Genomic DNA, 19,464 nt, shown 5'->3' with positions numbered 1-19,464 from the left:
AAAATTACGTGACTTTCATTTATGTGTTCGATTTGTTTTCTTACAGCAACACTAGAAATTGTTTATTCTTGATGTCATGTGACTGTATGACCTCTGATGACATTGACATGTAGGTTGCAAGAGTTGTGTAGTCATGTGACTAGGACTGAAAATGGCCAGATCCAGGTCAAATTTCAGCAACGATGTACTTTTGTCTTGTTAGTCAGCAGATTAAAGAAAGAACGAATGCTATGATCACAATTTCTGATAAAATAAATCATATTCCATTCGATTGAATGCAGGTATATCTCGATGAAAGGTTGTTCAAGTTTGCTAGGCCGGCTAGTAAGCGGCTACCCCATGCCGACACCAAATGGTGTCTGCGAATTCCAAGTTTTCAGTAGGGAATGGACTCTGTCCTTACACCCCAACATAAATGTCCAAATAATAAAAATGGGGGTGGCAGGGGTCAGAGGAAACTCTGACTAATCTGACCACAGATTTATTGAAACCAACCCATCTGTCTATCCATCTGGTCAGCTTTTATATATCTGCCATAAGATGGTGGAGCCTGTTATGATATCTTGTCTGTCTGTATGTATATGTTACCATTTTGTTTACACACAATAACTTGAGTTCTCCATGGTCTCCAGTCAGCAAACTTTGTGAATAACTTGCATGTAGTAAGGAAGAAGCACAAAATATTTAGGGTCAGAGATCTAGGTTACTTTGATTGGAGGAAATTCACATAAAAATATGCATACTTTTAATTTTTGGATTCATGAAAATTACAACTCACACCCACAGGGGCTCGTATCGCTGCTTACGATTTACATGCCATACATGTACTATATAATAACTGCAAGTGAGGACACATATCTCCTTTCTCGTGCGACCTATTTAAGAATAAACGCTGATATTTCAAGCTACATTTTGCATAGTGTAATAAGTTTGGTACCGGTGTTTCGCTCAGGCATTTGACTTTGTATGCCTATCTAGAGTTTGGTTTGCTATCATACCTTTAAGGAATGCCAGACCATTTGCCCACGCTACTACTTGATATGGCCAAGATCGAGGACAGTATTCCATTCAGCGGGATTTCACTTGCATATTAAGCTGCCGCAATCAATGCCATGTTATGCAGTAGCGTGGGAAAATGGTCTGGCATTCCTTAAAGATATGATGGCAAGCCAAACTTTGGATACGCATACAAAGTCGAATGCCTGAGCTAAACATCTCACACCGTAAGAGAACATATCACGTATTACGAGATAGTAATGGAAGTGCCTCTTCATTCAACTGTTTAATTAATTTATTGGGCACACAAATTAATAAATATACAGTTTGATAAAAAATAAAGTCTAAATATTATGTGATAGAAGACTTAGTCTAAAAATTTCTTTCACATCAGAAACGTATGAGACAATGTTTTGTTTTGGAATTGGAAAAGTGCTGTATGGTCAAGGTTATTTTCTTAGATTACCTTTTTTATTTTGAAAATATGAAAAAAGCAGTGAAGCCAATAATATCTAACTAATGCAAGTACATAGTCAAATATGAAAAATAGGTATAAGGGGGAAAAAAAAGTTTCTTAGTGCTCTGGTTTTAAAATTAGGTAGCTAGGTTTTTTATATATATAAAAAACAAAACATATTATAATGATTAGTGTATATAATGTTCTAAGTACTTCCAGTACTGGGCTAAACCAGCTCAATTAGATGCATGAGTCAATTTTGGGAATTTTTCTTTTCAATTCTTTTTTCCCCATGAGGAAAAAGTGCTAGTGTCAGCAACAAAAATTCTGTGATGTATATTCATGTTATCTGAATAATATCTAACCTTCATAGTTATATGGGTATATGCCTGCATGTAAAATGATTATAGCAGATCATAATACAATACGTTGAGAAGTTAAAAATATAAAAAGGTATAAAATAATCCTGTTTCATATACAAAATATGCACACAGTAACACATAGGTAGAAAGAGAAGTACTTTAAAAAAAATCAGATTATATGTTTCTTACAAATACTGAACAAGTATTTCTCATTATTCAGCATGAGACAAGAAATCTTAAACATCATTTGTTTCCACAGATAATGAGAAATCACAGCTATGGGCTCATCACTGTTCAAAAGAATTGACTGTGAGATTGATTTTACAAAGAAATTGATTTAAGCATGGTAGTTTAACTACTAGTTAATATCTTCAAAAATATACATGTATTTAGAAAGTGCTTTCACAAATTGTTGTTTACATATTGATCTTTCAGGTTTTAAAATAAAGTTGGAAAGGTTTTATCCTCAATTGATAATATGTTGGAAAAGGGTTGATAAGGGTTTTGGAAATTTCTTACAGATTTTCACAAAATAGCTAATTGTTTAATTTATGTGCAGTATTGATGCACAAATGATCAGATATGCAAGGAATATTTAGATTTGGTGATATCATCGAAATTCACCCATTGACTCATTAACCCCTGGAGATTTTTGTCATTTTCACCTGAAATGGGAATAGGAAACATCTGCTTCCAAGAGATTTAATTTAGCCTGATGCCTAGTTGTGTTAGAAATGTTATTTTTGATTGGCTATTTGTTTGCCTGCACATGTGCAGAAAGTAAAATTTTGATTATTTTTTTTTGTTGCTTATTGGAGCCATCATTTTTGTGTCCTGTCCACTCTTTACTTGCTGATCTCAAGTGATTGCTCTGCCAGAACCAAGTTTTTGGGCCAAGTTACCAGATGCATCATTCAGGCCAGGAGAGTTTCAACATCCAAGGTCTATGATGCCAGTTGGAGAATCTCTGAATGGTGCAGTAGGAAACGCCTTCAGCTTAGTTGTCCCATGCTAACTTATGTTGCTGATTAACTCTTGTTTCTCTTTGAGAACAAAAGATGTTCAGTATCCACTATCAAGGGCTATAGAGCTGCCATTTCCAACACACTTAAATTCTTTCTTGGCATGGCATTTGGTTTGGATTTGCAGATCCTGTTAAGTATTTTGAGCTACAGAAATTTGTCTCATACTCTCTTATGTCGAGATAGAATTATTCTTGTATTTTATGGTTGGTAACCCACCTCCAAACCATTGTGTTAGGCCTCCTTTCAGGACCTCACACTCAAGACTGTTTCTACTCGCCATCACCTCTGTGAGGATACAAAGTAAGATTCAAGCCTTATGTATCGACACTGGCTGTCTCCAGTTTAATGGGAATTGTGATTCTTTTTCTCTTCTTTGTTGACTGTGATTTTTAGACACAAGTCAGTTACCTTCAATAGCTCCACTACCAATAGAGATTCCCAGTTGTATTTGAATCTGTGCTGTGGATGATACAGATAGACCCATAATACCCGTGAGGTCATTCCATTTCTATCAGCATCCAAAGGAAAAATAAATGGTAGGTAGCATCTTTTCTCTCCTCTCAAGGGCTCCATTTTCATTTCAGTTGCCACTATCCGTCAGTCGATTGTTAAAGCGATCAAAAGAGTGTAACAGTATCTTACTGACGGAGACCTTTCCTTTATGAAACTTAAAGCTCATGAGGTTTGAGCTGTTGCTACATGCCTTAGAGACTCCGTCTTCAAGAATGTCATTAAGTCAGCATTTTGGCTTTCCCATACTACCTTTTCTTCATTTTACCTTAAGCTCATTAGCACAACAAGGCGCATGCATTTTTATCTGGGTCCCATTGTTGCAGCAAGAGTTCTGTGAATGTACAATGACAATGTATTTTACAGACATTTATAAAGACACTTAAAAGGGCATCTTTGCCTAGATTATTGACCAGCAGGTCTCAATTACCTGGACTTCTGGTCAAGTTACCCAGTCTTGAAGTAAACTTGATGCATTGAACTAAACTTGCTGCACAGAAACCATTACTTTCTCATTAAAGTTACAGTACATGTATGGTTGAGTTTTGATTGTGTGTTTGTGACTTGGATTTTTAACGTAGCTTTAAAAAATGTTCAGTCATATCGCTATGATGTCTGCAGTGTTGCAGTTTACAGTGATGTCTAGCACTGGGACATCATGCTGCAGACATGTAGCATTATGTCCCACCCATTCACATTATCCTGACACCAGGCTGACCAGTCCTAACACTAACCTCTTAATGCTGCGCACCAAACGATTTTTGATTGTACTCAGTGTCAAGGACATGGACCCAGAGGAACAAGGATTAGGCATGTTTTCTTTGATAACACTGATTGAAAATGATATGTTTAAATAGAATTCTTGAAATATTTGTAGACAATATCTTGCATTGGTCTCATCATAAAAGTTATATTTCAAAGAAAAAATCTTATCTTTGTCTCCATAAGAACGTTAAAGCCTTTGTTCCGCTATATTACAGAGTTACATTTTACAAATGTTGCATTCATGTGTATCTTGACAACTGTAACATAATTTGGGGGAACACAACTTCTACAAATATGAGAAAATTTCAAGACCCCTGGAAAGGCATGTAAAATATATCTTGATCAGCAAACAAAAAAATGTTCAAACTGCAGTGTTTACATTCAAAGTATTACCAATACATGAAAGACTATTTGTCACAAAGCCAAAATAACGTAAGTGGTATTTGCAAAATCTGACCCCACTTACCTAAGCACAATTTTCCAGGAAAGAGAATCTACTGGTACCCCAAATCTAAAATCATTAAAAGGGTAAAATTTCAAGTACCCAAGCCAAGAAAGGAGCTATTTAAAAATATCTTTCATTGTGGAAGTGATTGTTTGGAATAACATTCCATATGATATTAAATCAGCTCCAAGCATCTTTTCCTTCCACAATAGGTGTATTAGAAGGATGAAATCACACAAAAATAAAAATAACAATGGTATATTTATTTAAGTAATGGTGTACTTAGTAAAGTACACATTACACCTCCACCCCTGTGCTTCATTTTCATTTTTGCAGCAATGTAGCCTTTATGTGAGTAGTTGTTTATCTACTGTGTATTTCCATGTTTTAGCTTGTAATTTTATGTATATAATAGAGGGCCTCAAGGTAGAATTATACTCATTTGAGACTAATTGAACCACCCTATGAATATAATAGAGGGCCTCAAGGTAGAATTATTCTCATTTGAGACTAATTGAGCCACCCTATGAATATAATAGATAGCCTCAAGGTAGATTAATTCTCATTTGAGACTAATTGAGCCACCCTATGAAAATAAAGTATTTATTATTATTATTATTATTATTATTATTATTATTATTTGCTTTTTTATAATTCCTAGATGATATTGCATAAGTTACCTGCCAGTGCATGTGGGACAATAGGCTCATTGCTTATGAAGACAGCACCAACTTTGTTTTCCCATTTGACAATTCATTAATATGCTGTTAATTTGATACTTGCTCACTGCTGAGTAGAGTCCTTGATTCAGCTAAGTATGGGTGCTTTTATTAACTGTGATAATGCAATATAGTAGACACCTGTTCATTTACAGTAATTCTTTAATGAGACTTCATAGACTGCATAATCCAAGTGTCACTTGTGTATCCCAAGGTCAGTTTCCACACAAATAATGGCCCATATTTTTGGATCATCATTGTTCTGTCAGATACATGGTACCTTGTCACTTGGATATTGTATGTCATGAGTTGCTAAATTTCTCTAGTTTTACCAATTTGAGTGTACACCTTGGATGTGGGAGGTCGTGGGTACAAACCCTGGCCAAGTCATAACAGAGATTAGAAATGGTCCTAGCAGCTGTCTCACTTGGTTCTCAGCATTAAGAGGTTAGTGTTAGGACTAGTTGGCATGGTCTCAGGATAATGTGACTGGGTGGGACATAATGCTACATGTCTGCATCATGATGCCCCAGTGCCAGACATCACTATAAACTGCCACACTGCAGACATCATAGTGACATGACTGAATTTTATTTAAAGCTACTTATAAAAAGATACAAATCACAAACACACATGCCAATTTGGAAGAAAAAAAAATTTAAATGATGGAGTATTCATTTTAAAAGTTATAATCGTAACAAATGCACTGCAGAATGTGACTTTGATTTTTTTTAATGTTTCCAAAGTACAACTCTGTCTCACTGATGACAAGTCATCCCTTAATGATTGATTTGATTTGAAAATTTGCTTTTTGCAGCTCTTAAAAAAAATACTGAGTCATCTTTTGTCTATTGGTCAGTTCACCTTTCAGTTGAGTGTATATGGTAATCAAAAGCTTCATGAAGTAGAAGGTTAAATTTGGTTGGCATATTTATTTGCGTTCATAAAGCTGTTTATTCCATTATAGCGATATTTCCAATTATTTTTTTTTTTTTTAAAGTTGTTACTTTGACTTTCGTGTTTCTGCATATGCCTTGCTTGAATTATCATACATGTCAGATAAACGTTTCACAACCACAAATCTAGTTATGTTTTAAAAAGTTCACTTCACAGGCACAGTCTGCATTTGATTGATTCAACATACCCGTGTGAATACTAAAACCAAGAGTGGATCTTTGTGACCTTTATTTCATACTTAGCAGACTTTAAGTCTTCTGTTCATCATTTATTTGTGTGACACTATCCATGATAATTATTATACTCTCACCAGTGAGGTAGGTTATGGTAACCCATTTTTCATGCCTCACAGATTTTGGTTAATTATAGCTTGCTTGCTTAGATCAACAGAATTTATTGATACATTCAGGTTACAGTCAACAGCAATGCTGAGGCAAGCGGTGAAGTCAGTTGTTACACTGTACATCTTGTTTACATTATTGTGCATATGTCAGTGACGTGTGGTTTTGATGTTTTAAGTCACAGTAGGTTTTAAATCAAAAAGGTTTTGTTGTATTTGCCTCCTTAGGACCATAGGTACATTATGCTTCTCAGTTTCCAGAGCAACTTGAAACTCTGATTTCAGTAAGGACCAGCTTTTAGTTGATGTATGTAGATGTATTTTAGTCACCACATAAGTCTTAAATCAATAATCTGTTGCAGACATCAAAGAGACTTCTGCGCTCTAATGAGATTGAGGTTCCAGCAGGGGGTGTGGTGGATGCAGTACTGGATCTATCCTTTATGTTACAGGTAAGCAGCAGCTGCCTATTTTGAATTCAGAAATAGTAAAATCTCTTCCTCAAGACTGGAACAGTTACAAAGTTCACATACAATATTCTATCACTTGCCAGAATTTTAGACAGAATATCAAGGATTAATCAAGATATTTTTGGAATTGCACACATCTTCATTACAGGCAAGTAAAGAAAAAAGGTTGGTTATGTCTACCCTGAGTTTTATGTAGGGTAAGGATTAATTATCCCATATCTGTATTTCTTAGTAGATTTAAAAACTTAAGAGTCATTTGTTTTGAGTCATGAGTTCTTAGTTGGGATTGTTCCATGGAGGAAACTGATGCTAAAGATTTCTTGCAACTTTAGGAAATTTTATTAACTTTCTATTTCTTGTAGTCCGAGTGTCAATATGATTATCACGGGCAGGTCATTTCTGAGCCAGAGACAAAAAACAAAGAAAATGTACTTCTTTAAGCTAGTCTGATTAATTATCACAAGCCGGTGTATGACATTTCAGTGAAAAATGAAGAGGTGTATCACTACAGATATCTTTTTACATAAAATCCTCAAGCAGTTTTGTTTTGCCCACACAAAATCACTGATGCATGACTACTGATGACATTGTGATTTCTCTATGAATTATTCACTTTACATGTACTTATTAGTTTTCTGATTTCTCTCACTTTATTTTGCAAAGAATGGAGAATGTCTTATGTATGTTTAGAATGGGTCACTGACAAAACAACCATGTACAGTTTTTATAAAATATGAAACTCAGGTTGCTGTGGTTGGATTTTTAAGTTTGTTGACTGCCGTCCATTACTCCTATAATCTAAGCTAATCTTGAGAAGTTTCTGAGTTGGAAATGAGATGTAATCCTGAGTTTCATATTTATTAGCCAGTTATTTCTAGCATTAGGAGAAAACGATGTTTCAGCATTTTGACAGAATTGAACTAAAAGTGTATCAACTGCCATTAAATATCCTTCTAAAAACATCTTGACCAATGCAATAACAATTAAACAATACAAAAAAATCAATATACCAACTCAAGTTTTTATGCTGAAATCGTGTTTTGGTTGATCTTTATTACTTATTACACTCTCATAAAAATCTGCATTTAGCCTTAAACTCTAAAGATTACAACACTACGGTAGCAGCTTATTATGTACATGTTAGACCTTGTAATCTCACATCATTGTACTGGTCCTCAGTTGACTTTGTATGCATATTAGATTTTGCAATCTGATTATTCAGTCACACATCATTGTACTGGTTCTCAGTTGACTGTACACATGTTAGACTTTGTAATCTGATTACTCAGCCACACATTATTGCCTGGAATAACATTTCTGGTCCTCATTAGACAGGTTCCCACTGGTTTCTGCAGTGTGGGGATAGAATGCTCAAATATACCGATTTTGGGTGTCTTAATATAGTAATAATAATAATAGTCTTTATTTGTTGAAAACAGTAAGGTAGATTTCAAAATATAAACAGTTTTTGTGGCAGATGGCCAATGAAATAGTCCTAATGCAAGCAGAATCACATATATGTTGATGGATAACCAAACAAATGCCAATATTGGATCAAATGTTAATACAATCAGGTTATACTTTATTCCGTCCTCCTCCAGCTATCATAAATGTCAAAGAGCATTTCAGAACAATCTTATCTTCATTTAGTTATGCCTACCCAAGTGTGACATCATTGACCTGTTAGCTCTTCCCAAATGATACTGAATTTGCATATGTGCAATATTATTGGCCAGGTAAATGAATGTGTGCACTTTGTCAGAAATTGTGCCAGAGGTGAATCAAGGGTAATTAGGACTGATGCTCCTGCAGCAATACAACGCACAGGTTAGAATTTCGATGCATCAGAAATGGTTCAGATTTAAATTCCATTTGTCAAAACCTGATGGTACACATCTATTGAGAGCACTGCCTCTATTCATGTTAACTTTTCCCTCCTAAAAAATGTGACCTTGTATCTGAAACCATTCCATAAATGCTGGAATCAGCATTGCTATTGGCTGGAGCTCAATAGTTTTGGCTTAATTTGTAATATTAGATGCATGTAACCATTAAAAAGAGGCATTTTTGCTGTGACTTATTGTTGCTGTTACCAGAGTAGAAAAATCTTTGAGTGATTTCTTCTGAAAGACTCAACATAATTTGACCAAAATTGTCAGAAGTATCCTGGCATAAAGCATATTCAGATTTGTCAGAAAGTTAATGTATCATGGCATGAAGCACATTCGAATTTGACAATGTATCCTGTCATGAAACACATTTAAATTTGTACAAGTGATGCTGATATACTATCAGATATGACAGTCATTACTAATAGTATAATTTTTTTTTTAATGATTCCAAAACCACCTTGCAGAACTTTACCAAAAGTTGACAGTAAGAAATCAGTCTTGAACGCATTTGAAACTTTTCAGATGTTGCTTATCCACCAGAAATTACGGCTGCATTAATAGAAGTAAAAATACATTTTAACAACTCTTATCTTAAAAGAAATGCTAAACAGAATTTGAGCAAATTCAGGTGAAAGCATCCTGGAATATACACCTATATTTTTATTGGATAAATTATGCTGGATCAAGTTTGGATGAAGACAGAAAAGAATAGAGAAACATTGAAGCAGTTATTTTTAATAATATCTGCTACCAAAAATATATTAAATTTTTTTTGAGGAAAGCATTAATTGGTCAGAGTTCTTGGCCAACTACTGTTGTCTTTGACATTTTTGGCAGAGGTCAACTAATTGATCGATTTCAGACCCACTTGGAATCTTGTTCTAGGACCCTATTCACAATATGGGTTATAAAAATCTGGTTTTGGCAAAAAATTTCTAACTGTGTTTTCCAGAGACCCTTAAGTATAGCATCATGAGTTTGGCACAGATTAGGCAAAATGAAAAATTTAACTGCATTTGCTCATATTATTATTACAGGGAATATTTTAAAGATTATACAAGTCATCTAGGCAAAATTACAGAGATGATATTTGCTTGAAACAAATGAATAATGGATATATTTCATCAGTTGGGTTAAAAAATAAAATAATCGAGGTTTTAACCCATGAGATGAAACATATCCATTATTCATTTGGAGCAAGCAAATTTTCTTTTTATTTTATGTTCAAATGAATTGGCTGGCAATATGTAGATTTTAGTAGCAGTTTTCTTTTGTATCCTGTCTGATAAAGTTTGCCGTTTATGTTCTGCTGTGTTTTGTGTATATTTGCACAGAAAATATAAGTAGTAATATAATTTTCCATCCCATTTCAAGGTAAAATGCATATAGAAAGTAAAAATAAAACTGAGAAAAGTAGTATATGCATGTTGTGGTATTTGAACTTGGTTCGTCTGCATGTGATGTTGTCATGGAAGCATATAATATTACCTCAGAGTTCCTGGTCATAATGTTATTGATGTCTTTTAACATGACAGTATATTAAAAAAAATTCTGGTATTCTGATCTAATGAATCATCAAAATTATTTCTCTTAGAAAATCCAGTAATTTATGGCCTGGCATAAAATAAATTAATATAAACATTAAGATTCAATATCATCAGATTATTACATACTTCTAAGTACTAAAGTCAGATCCCTTTGCTTAGTTATTTTGTTGCTTTGTAGATAACAAACTGAATATAAGGTATATATCTGTCAGTGCTTTGGAAAGAATTTGAAGTTCTGGCACTGACATAAGACTTGCCAGCCACTCATATCAGTTTAACAAACTGCCAAATTGATAAAGTACACTACTTCACGATGGTGTTAATTAGGTGAACCACACAGCATCCAATGTAATCCATTGGCTATTATCACATCAAATGCATATGGATTCTTGACTAGGCTGAGATAGATGCTTCACTATCTTCACTGCAGCAGCTTTATCCACAATGTCGGGTTATGTCTAGGAATCAGGGTTATATTGCCTCCTTTTTTTCCAAATGGGGTTGGATCTGGTTTTAACTGTCCAATATTTCACCAGGTTTTACTTTTAAAATAAAAACATGTTTTTTAATTTTTAGGAATTTCACACACTGAATTATATAATATTCAGTGTAAACAAAGTAACAGAAAGGTTTTTTCATTTCATTCAGTTCTTTGTCTGCCTTCTCACAGTCAGAGGGACTATTCACGATTTGATTCCAAGCCAAATTTGGTTGTTTATGATGGCCTGTTTGTGAAAGTTTCATGTATAAGTTTATTCTCTGACTTTGACACTGAATCAGACCATCACAGTATACTTTACAGTAATGCCAGTGAAAATGCTGTGGTCATTTCTCATTTTGTGGACCAGTACATCTGTCCAGATTCAAAAAGTATATGTATAAAAGAAGTTAAAAAAGCTATCAGGGACAGATTCATTGGTTTGTTGGCTGTCATAGGCCAAAAAAGCTTATGGTATGGTCTGTTGCCCATAATCTGTTGTCTTTCCATTAGCATAAGTTTGTTGTTGCTACTCCTCATACACTATCTGGAAGATTGACATGAAACTTGATACACACTTTCATCCCATGATCTAGTTATCCTAAATGAAAATGGTGCTGCATGGACATCTAATGGGGTAGCCATCTCGAACATTTGTTATTGCTCCTTCTGAATGAATTATCATATCAAAATGACATTTCACTAAAAGGCTTCTTATATTGTCTAGTTAATTATAAATGAAAATAGTGCCAATCTGACCTCCAATATGTCCATTTTTAAAATCTTGTTATAGCTACTCCCCCTTCATCGATGATCATATCAGTATTGGGTTTTCGCTGAATGACTTCGTGTAGTGCCTAGTTGGGCCTAAATAAAAAAAAAATGCAAATCTGATATCCAGTATGGCCACCATGTCAGATATCTTCACTCCTCTTGCTGAATTGATGGTCTTATCAATGTGGGGTTTCCACTATATGTCTAGCTCATCCTAAGTGAAAATGGTACCAGTGTGATGTCCAATATGGCCACCACAATTGCCATCTTGAAAGTTTTTACTCCTACTACACAAATGGTCCTGTCAACATAGGGTATACACTAATAGACTTCTTATGATGTCTAGCTGGTGCTAAATATAAATGCCCATCTGACATCCGGTATTGCCATCATTGCAGCCATCTTAAAAACTTTGTCGTCACAACTCTGCCTGAACAGAGTTCTATGCCTTAACAGAGTCATATTGGTGTAGGGTTTTCACCACAAAACTTCTTGTGATGCACAGTTGGTCTGAAATGAAATTTCTGACAATCTGACTTACAATAAGGTCACCACGGTGGCCATCTTTTAAATTATTTTAGCACTACTCCTGAATGGACAATGATCGTAACAGGATGAAGTTTTCACTAAAGACTTCGTATGATGTCTAGTTGGCCTTAAATAAAAATGGTGCTTACCTAACTTCCAATATGGCCACCACTGCAATGATCTTGTAAATATTGTTTACCGGTGCTCCCTAATGGATGACTATATCAACATTGGGTTTTTAGCAATAGATGTCTCATGATATCTAGTTGGTCCTAAATGAAAATGGTGCCAGTCATATATCAGTTATGATTGCAGTGACAATTGTCTTAAAAATCTTGTTGTCACTTTTTGCCTGAATGGATGATCACCAAATGACTTCTATTTTCTATTCCCCCTGAATGGATGATCATTATGACATGTGATATTCACCAAAAGACTTCAATTTTCTATTCCCCCTGAATGGATTATCATTATGACGTGATTTTCACCAAAAGACTTCTATTTTCTATTCCCCCTGAAGGGATGATGATTATGTCATGCGATATTCACCAAAAGACTTCTATTTTCTATTCCCCCTGAATGGATGATTATCATTACGATGTGATTTTCACCAAAAGATTTCTATTTTCTATTCCCCCTGAATGGATGATGATTATGTCATTTGATTTTCACCAGAAGATTTCTATTTTCTATTCCCCCTGAATGGATGATGATTATGTCATGTGATTTTCACCAAAAGACTTCTATTTTCTAATGATGTCCATTTCGTCCAAAATGAAAATGGTGTCAGGCTGGCATCCAGTACAGTATGTGCACCATAACAGCAGATTTGACAGTTTAGTTATTGCTGAAAAATATCAGAGATTGTTTCAGCTCCAAACAGTTAAAAGGAAGAAATGGTCTTATCTTGAATTTCTGGAAGCGGTTTTCACTCAGCATAATTTCAGTCCTCATTGAGGGATTTTTTTATTGATCTCTACGATGCAGTGATAATGCATAAGAGCTTTCATTTAGCATTTGATACTTTTTACCTTTGTTCCTGTTTACCTTGGTTTTTCAGTATAAACTACAGTTTCCTTTTGATAATTCAACACAGTGAAATGTTCCACTCAACTATGCAGTATTAGGATTATGAAAGTACAGATGGGTCTATAATAACCAAAAACACAATTTTCAGAAACTTCAAAACAAGCTATAAGATCTACAATGTGTAATTCAGCTTGTGATGATAGAAACAAACTTGAGATACCCCAATATCCCATTAAGTGCCTCCATCAATCAAAGTAGTCATTATGTGTTAACTGCTGCTGTTATAAAGTGCTAATGTTTCAAGACTTGATGCAAATTTTCTGAAGTAAAAAACCCCAGTTGATAGTCATTGATTTAAGACACTATAAAAAAGAAAATTTAGATGAATATCATGGTTCATATATTGATAATTTAACTATTAATTCAGACATTCCGTGCCATTTATTTCAAGACCATTAAAACTTAACATTGTCTCAAATCAGTTGTTTGAGCAGAAAGGTCTAAAAAAATTGGCCATTTGAACATCCATTATCTTTTGAAAATTTACCATTTGAACATCGATATCTTTTTCCAAAACTAGACAAAATCAAATTAATTTTTTCAGGAAATAATTTATCTTTTGGCATTCAGTGAAAACTTCTTATATGAACTTTTTCATGATGATAAACTTAAAATTCACTAACTACAGTTTTCGAAGAAATGATAGACTTTTCCAAAAAGATGGTGGACTTGGACATCATTCCTTTCAAATGATGTATGATTTTAAGGAAAATGATATGGAAATAATATGGCTGTATGTTTTTCTTGTTAAAAATCTTTTCTTTTAATACAAAGAATTAAATTAAAAATTTCCTTGCAATTTTCTGTTTATATCATGCACCTGATTCCATTCTCATAGTAATTGTATCACATGTATATAGAGATAGAGTTCTAAAATATGATTGGTTCATTCAAAATCGAAGCTACCATGCCAGTCTTTAACCACAATATTGGATTGCACAGAACAGTTGCTGCTATCACTATGTCTCATCTTCATAATATTCAACTTCTAGTCACGTCAAAAAGGAAAGCAGAAGATTCAGAACATTTCCAGCAAAGAAAAGAAAACAGAACTGGAAGGCCAATTGAGCCATCTTGTTTAGATTGTGAAACCATCTAGTAAATGAGAAAAATGCAACTTGTGTAATTGTGATTTTGCTATTGAACATACCGATGACATAAAACAGTGCAAAAGCTAATAACATCAGCTTTCTGCTTCATTATCAACAACTCATCCTGAACTTGTGGCAATTATAAATGACAGAGAACCTTGATATAATTCAACTGAAGTTCAGTTTACAAAATTTCTTTTAGAAATAAACCTTCCCCAGTTACTAGTGTTGCTGCCGATTTATTTTGCACATTTTCCAGCCAGTAAAAGCGCAAATTGTTACTCATGTAGTAGAAAGAAAACAGTTCATTAAAAAAAATGCACGTAATTCAGATCATCAATGAAAGATGGCACATTGGAATTTATAATGATTAAAACAACAAGTTGTGTAAAAGGCTTCTATAAACAGCTTATGTCTGGGTGTGTGTTGCATTCTTGTGCCTTTTGAATGGACACCCGAATAAAACGGTGCCCATTCTTAAGGTACAAGAGTACAACACATGCATCTTTGACATTAAATAATTAAGTAAGTTACTGTCCTACTTTACTGATGGCTGTAGATATTGTAAATAGTTACATCTCAATTAAAGATTTAAAAATCAGTATTTGTTCCTGAAAATCAGTATTTTTGTCATAAGCAGTCAGTATTTTTGTACTCTGGGGTTGGCAGCCATGCTAGAAATTAGGTTGTGTATATAGACCACTGAATGCTGACAATGCCTGGTATACTAGATTTCAAAATAAAATTGAAACTTTTTATGTAGAAAACAAAGAAGTATGTTTAGTAGGTGCCTTCAGTTATAATTTGCTTTATGATACGACCAAAGCTTGATTAAATCCATGAATTTCTTGAATTATCAACAGGTAGTTCCTGTACCCACTAGAGTAATAGAGGTACCTGAAACACTGATTGATCGCATCTGTACTAATGATTCTGAAAATATTAAAGTTGCAGTTTCTCAATATTTCATAACTGAACATTATCTCATGCTGTTTAAAAAATTAATTAAAAATAGTTAATTTTATTATCATAAATATATAAAGTATCGAATAATGAGATTCAGTGAACAAATATTCCTTAAGAACTGAAAGTCACCCATTGGTCAGTATTGGAATCCTTTGATGACACATCAGATGTTCTTGACATCTTGGTAGTATGTTTACTGACACCCATACTCCTATAAATTTCTAGAGTTAAGCAGCAAAATTGTATTACATTTGATATACTTAAGACAAAGGAAAGATTTCGTAAATTCAAAAGATACCAACAATTACAGATTATTCCAGAGAAATATCACATAATATTATGAAAAAGAACCCTAGAAAATTCATGAAAACGCTCAGTGATTTGAAGGGCAAATCTGCCAATAACCTGCCATTTAGATGTATTAGTGTTGAACAATAACCTGCCATTTAGATGTATTTGTGATGAAAATGGTAACATTCAGCAAGAACCTCTTGAAATTGCAAATGCGCTCAGTGGTTGTGAATATAAACAAAAAAACTTGTGGATTTCTCAGCTCATAAATGATTGTTCAGTGATGAATCATAATTCCTGATACCTGTTCCATTTGGTTCCTGTTGGCATTAGACTAACTCTCCTTTGAGAGGCTCAGTCCTGTCCATCATGAAAGATGGCTTCCTACTATGGTTTCAGGATCTTCCTCCTTTAGTAAGGTACCCCATTTTCTTCCACCTGTTAAATCTGGTGCACTTAACACATTAACCCCTAGCGACGACTTTATGGGGCAGGAGGTAGTAGCCTACTGCCAAGCTCTGTAGTGTCATGGTCATGCATGGTATTATAGAAAGGTAGACAGATGTAGCTCTACAATGATACCAAATAATCTGGAATATTTAGTTGCACTACAAAATACAGATAGAAAAACCTCATTTTTTAACCCAACCTTTTTTAACCGAAAATTCGCCTGTGGTCGGAATCCGATTTTGTGTCCGGATTTTAGACTTTTTGGTCTCAGATCTAAGGCAAACTGGTATGAGCTGCAAAGAGACAGATGAGCCTTTGCAAAAAGTAGAATAAGATGGGCATTTGGAATAAAGAGTAGTCTCCATAAAAAAAAAAATAATGGCTCTGTTTAGCAACAAAAAAAAGAAGAAAAAAAAGAAGTCCAATTTTTACCCTTCTGCTCATGCGCGAGTCGAATAGACAATGAAAATCGATGTTTTTAACACCACTAGGCAGTATATTATTGAAAGATGACCGGGTATTTGGTGTTTTCGAGTCTATTCAGAAATAGCTTTCAAAATGTGTTTCCTACTCGATTTTCAGGCAAAAATGACGAAAAGCTCCAGGGCTTAATGTGTTAAAGGAACAGGTTCACCCCGTCTTTGGAAGGATGTAATTGCTAGGGTGTTAAACAAGTAATCTCCAACCTGTTACTCCCAGATTTTTCCTTCTTCCCAAGAAAGGGGGATTGTCTGGTCTGATTATTGACCATTCCTCCTTTAACAGATTTCTGACTGAGGAAACTTTCAAAATGAAGACTACATTCTCAGTCAGGAGTGTTATAAGACCTGTTGATTGGGCTGTCCCCATCGATGTTAAAGATATGTTCCTTGACATCCCTATCCTTCTTCCACACAGAAAGTAATCCTGGTTTTACTTGGATGGGCAGGTCTTCCAATTTTTAGCTCTGTCATTTGGCCTATCCCCCTCACCCAAAGCTTACACCAGGGTCATGAAAATATTTACAGCCCATTTTAAGGTCACAAGGTATTCTAATACTCCAGTATCTTGACCATTAGTTGATCCCCAATGGCTGTCTAGATCCCTCAGACTAGGTCTGTCTCGCTGTTGGTCCATAGTACCAAAATTGTAGAAATCAGAGCTCATTCCTTCCTCAAGATTTTATTGACATGGGGTTGTATTTCCTCAGAAACATAGAATTAGTTTGTGCCCCTCAGGACAGAGTAGAGAAGATCTGTCCCTGTTGGAGGATCTGAGAGTCAACACGATGTTTTCAGCTCATCATTTCCTCTCTGCTGAAGTTCCATTAAGTTAGTCTGCTCCTGGGAAAAGGGGCAGTACACATGGGTAAGAATATGTGGAGAGGCAAGCATTTATTTTGGAATTTTCTGCTTCTTCCTAATGGGAGGACAAATTTTCATCATATGTTTAGGCTATTTTACTCCCAGGGAAAGACCTGCTATACAATAGCAACAGGTAAGCATTACATCCTTACAAATAGTTTTACCCCCTCCCCAAAAATACATTTTGTTGTACACTTGTAGTAATTATATACAAGAGACCATGAAGTTACTTTCTTTGGCAGAAATGACACATTTTTGAATACATTCAGTAATATAGTAATCACTCATCATGGACCAGAAGAAAATTTATGGGATGATCTGTCATCCATCCATCTATTAGCTCAAGTTTGTTATCGTTACTACTCCTAAACTAGTTGGAAGATTGTCATGAAATTTTACAAACATTCATCTCATGGTCTTGTTGGTCCTAAATGACACTGGTGTCACTCGGATATACAATATGGTTACAACAGTAGCCAGCCAGAAAATCTTATTATCACCACTCCTCCCGAATGCATGATTATATCAACATGGGGTTTTCACTGAAAGACATATTATGCTGTCTAGTGGGTCCTGAATGAAAATGGTGCTGGTCAGTACATCCAGTATGGTCACAGTGGTAGCCATTTTGAAAATTGTATTATCATGTTTCTTTAATGAATGATCATATGAGCATGCAGTTTTCACTGAACAGTTATGTCATTAATGAAAATGTTGAAGTTTGAGTTACAATATAACTACTACAATAGCCATCTGGAAAATCTTACTTAACCTTTATCTGCTAGATGGCTGGACATATCAATATTGTTCATGTACCAAAAGATTTCTTATAAGGTCTAGTTAGTCTTATATGGAAATGGTGCAAATCTGATGCCTAATATGGCCACCATGGCAGCCATCTTGAAAATCCTATTTTTGTTACTTCTTACAAACAGAAATTCATAGCAACATAGGACTTCTTATGATGTCTTGTTGTTCATAAATGATGTCTTGTGGGTCCTAAATTAAAATGGTGCCCATCATATCAACAAAAGCCACTTTGCAAGTCTTGTTATTGCTAAAAATATCAGATATAGTTTCAGCACTCTGCATTTAATTGGTAGAAATGGTCTTGTCTTGAATTTCTCGAAGTTATATTCCACCTGTAGAGCATCTTGTCCATTTGAGGAATATTATACCTTTTTTGTCACAAGGTATGTCTCCTTTTGAATGCTTTTATCTTAAATTTCATAAATATGTTGTTGTCACATAATTTTGCAGGAACAAATATATGACAAGAATTATTATAATTTCTGGATGCCAGTGAATAGATAATTCTGTTGATGTCTCCTTGAAAGCCCTATAAATGACATTGATAATTTAAATTAGGAGTTTACTGTAAGCTTTCACACATGTAAATATTAAGGGTATTTATGGAAAGATAAACCTATTGTTAATCTCACCAAATAATATGCACATTTTCTTGTACATTTTCTTGTATATTGATGGTTATAATACACAGTCTCAAAGGGATAAGAAAGTAGGAGGAGATGTACTTCTTGTGTACATGTATGGAAACCGTTATTGATGCTAAAAGGAGAGATGATTTAGGATAATAAGAAATAGAAAATATTATTGGGTGCAGATTACTCTAGAACCCAACATAGTAGGTTTTGTGTTCAGACATTGAATATTGAATATTGTTTGATGTAAGTACTTTGATTATGAAATAAATAAAATTTCAATTAAGAAAAGGTGTCATAAATACAGACCTTCTTAATAGCCCAGCAAAGAAGAATTGGATTGATTTTATTTGGTTTGGAACAACTAAAGGAATCCAATAGAATTATATCATTAGATCATAACGGAAAAACGTTTTCAAAATAAGGATTCATAAGTTTAGGTAACCATTTTGCAGTTTTTCTTGCACATTAAGTGAATAACAGATCTAAGAAAAATTGGGTAGGGGATAATAATAATAATAATAATA

At 34.4% G+C, this 19,464-nt stretch overlaps 1 protein-coding gene across 3 annotated transcripts in view; it reads left to right on the top strand.

Annotated features, from left to right (window-relative positions):
- Positions 1-19,464, top strand: part of LOC149808301 (phosphofurin acidic cluster sorting protein 2-like) — a 198,960-nt gene that overhangs the window by 19,386 nt on the left and 160,110 nt on the right. For all 3 annotated transcript variants that reach the window (XM_089975795.1, XM_089975790.1, XM_089975784.1), the window contains exon 3: positions 6,939-7,028. In XM_089975795.1, coding sequence (XP_089831921.1) covers positions 6,939-7,028 — 90 coding nt within the window. The remainder of the gene's footprint in view (positions 1-6,938; positions 7,029-19,464) is intronic.

Source organism: Sinohyriopsis cumingii, chromosome 1 (genome assembly GCF_028554795.1).
Source record: "Sinohyriopsis cumingii isolate HCF-2022 chromosome 1, ASM2855479v2, whole genome shotgun sequence".
Taxonomy (NCBI): Eukaryota; Metazoa; Mollusca; class Bivalvia; order Unionida; family Unionidae; genus Sinohyriopsis; species Sinohyriopsis cumingii.
The sequence above is the reverse complement of the archived record's forward strand: the minus strand, read 5'-3'. Positions and strand labels throughout refer to the sequence as shown.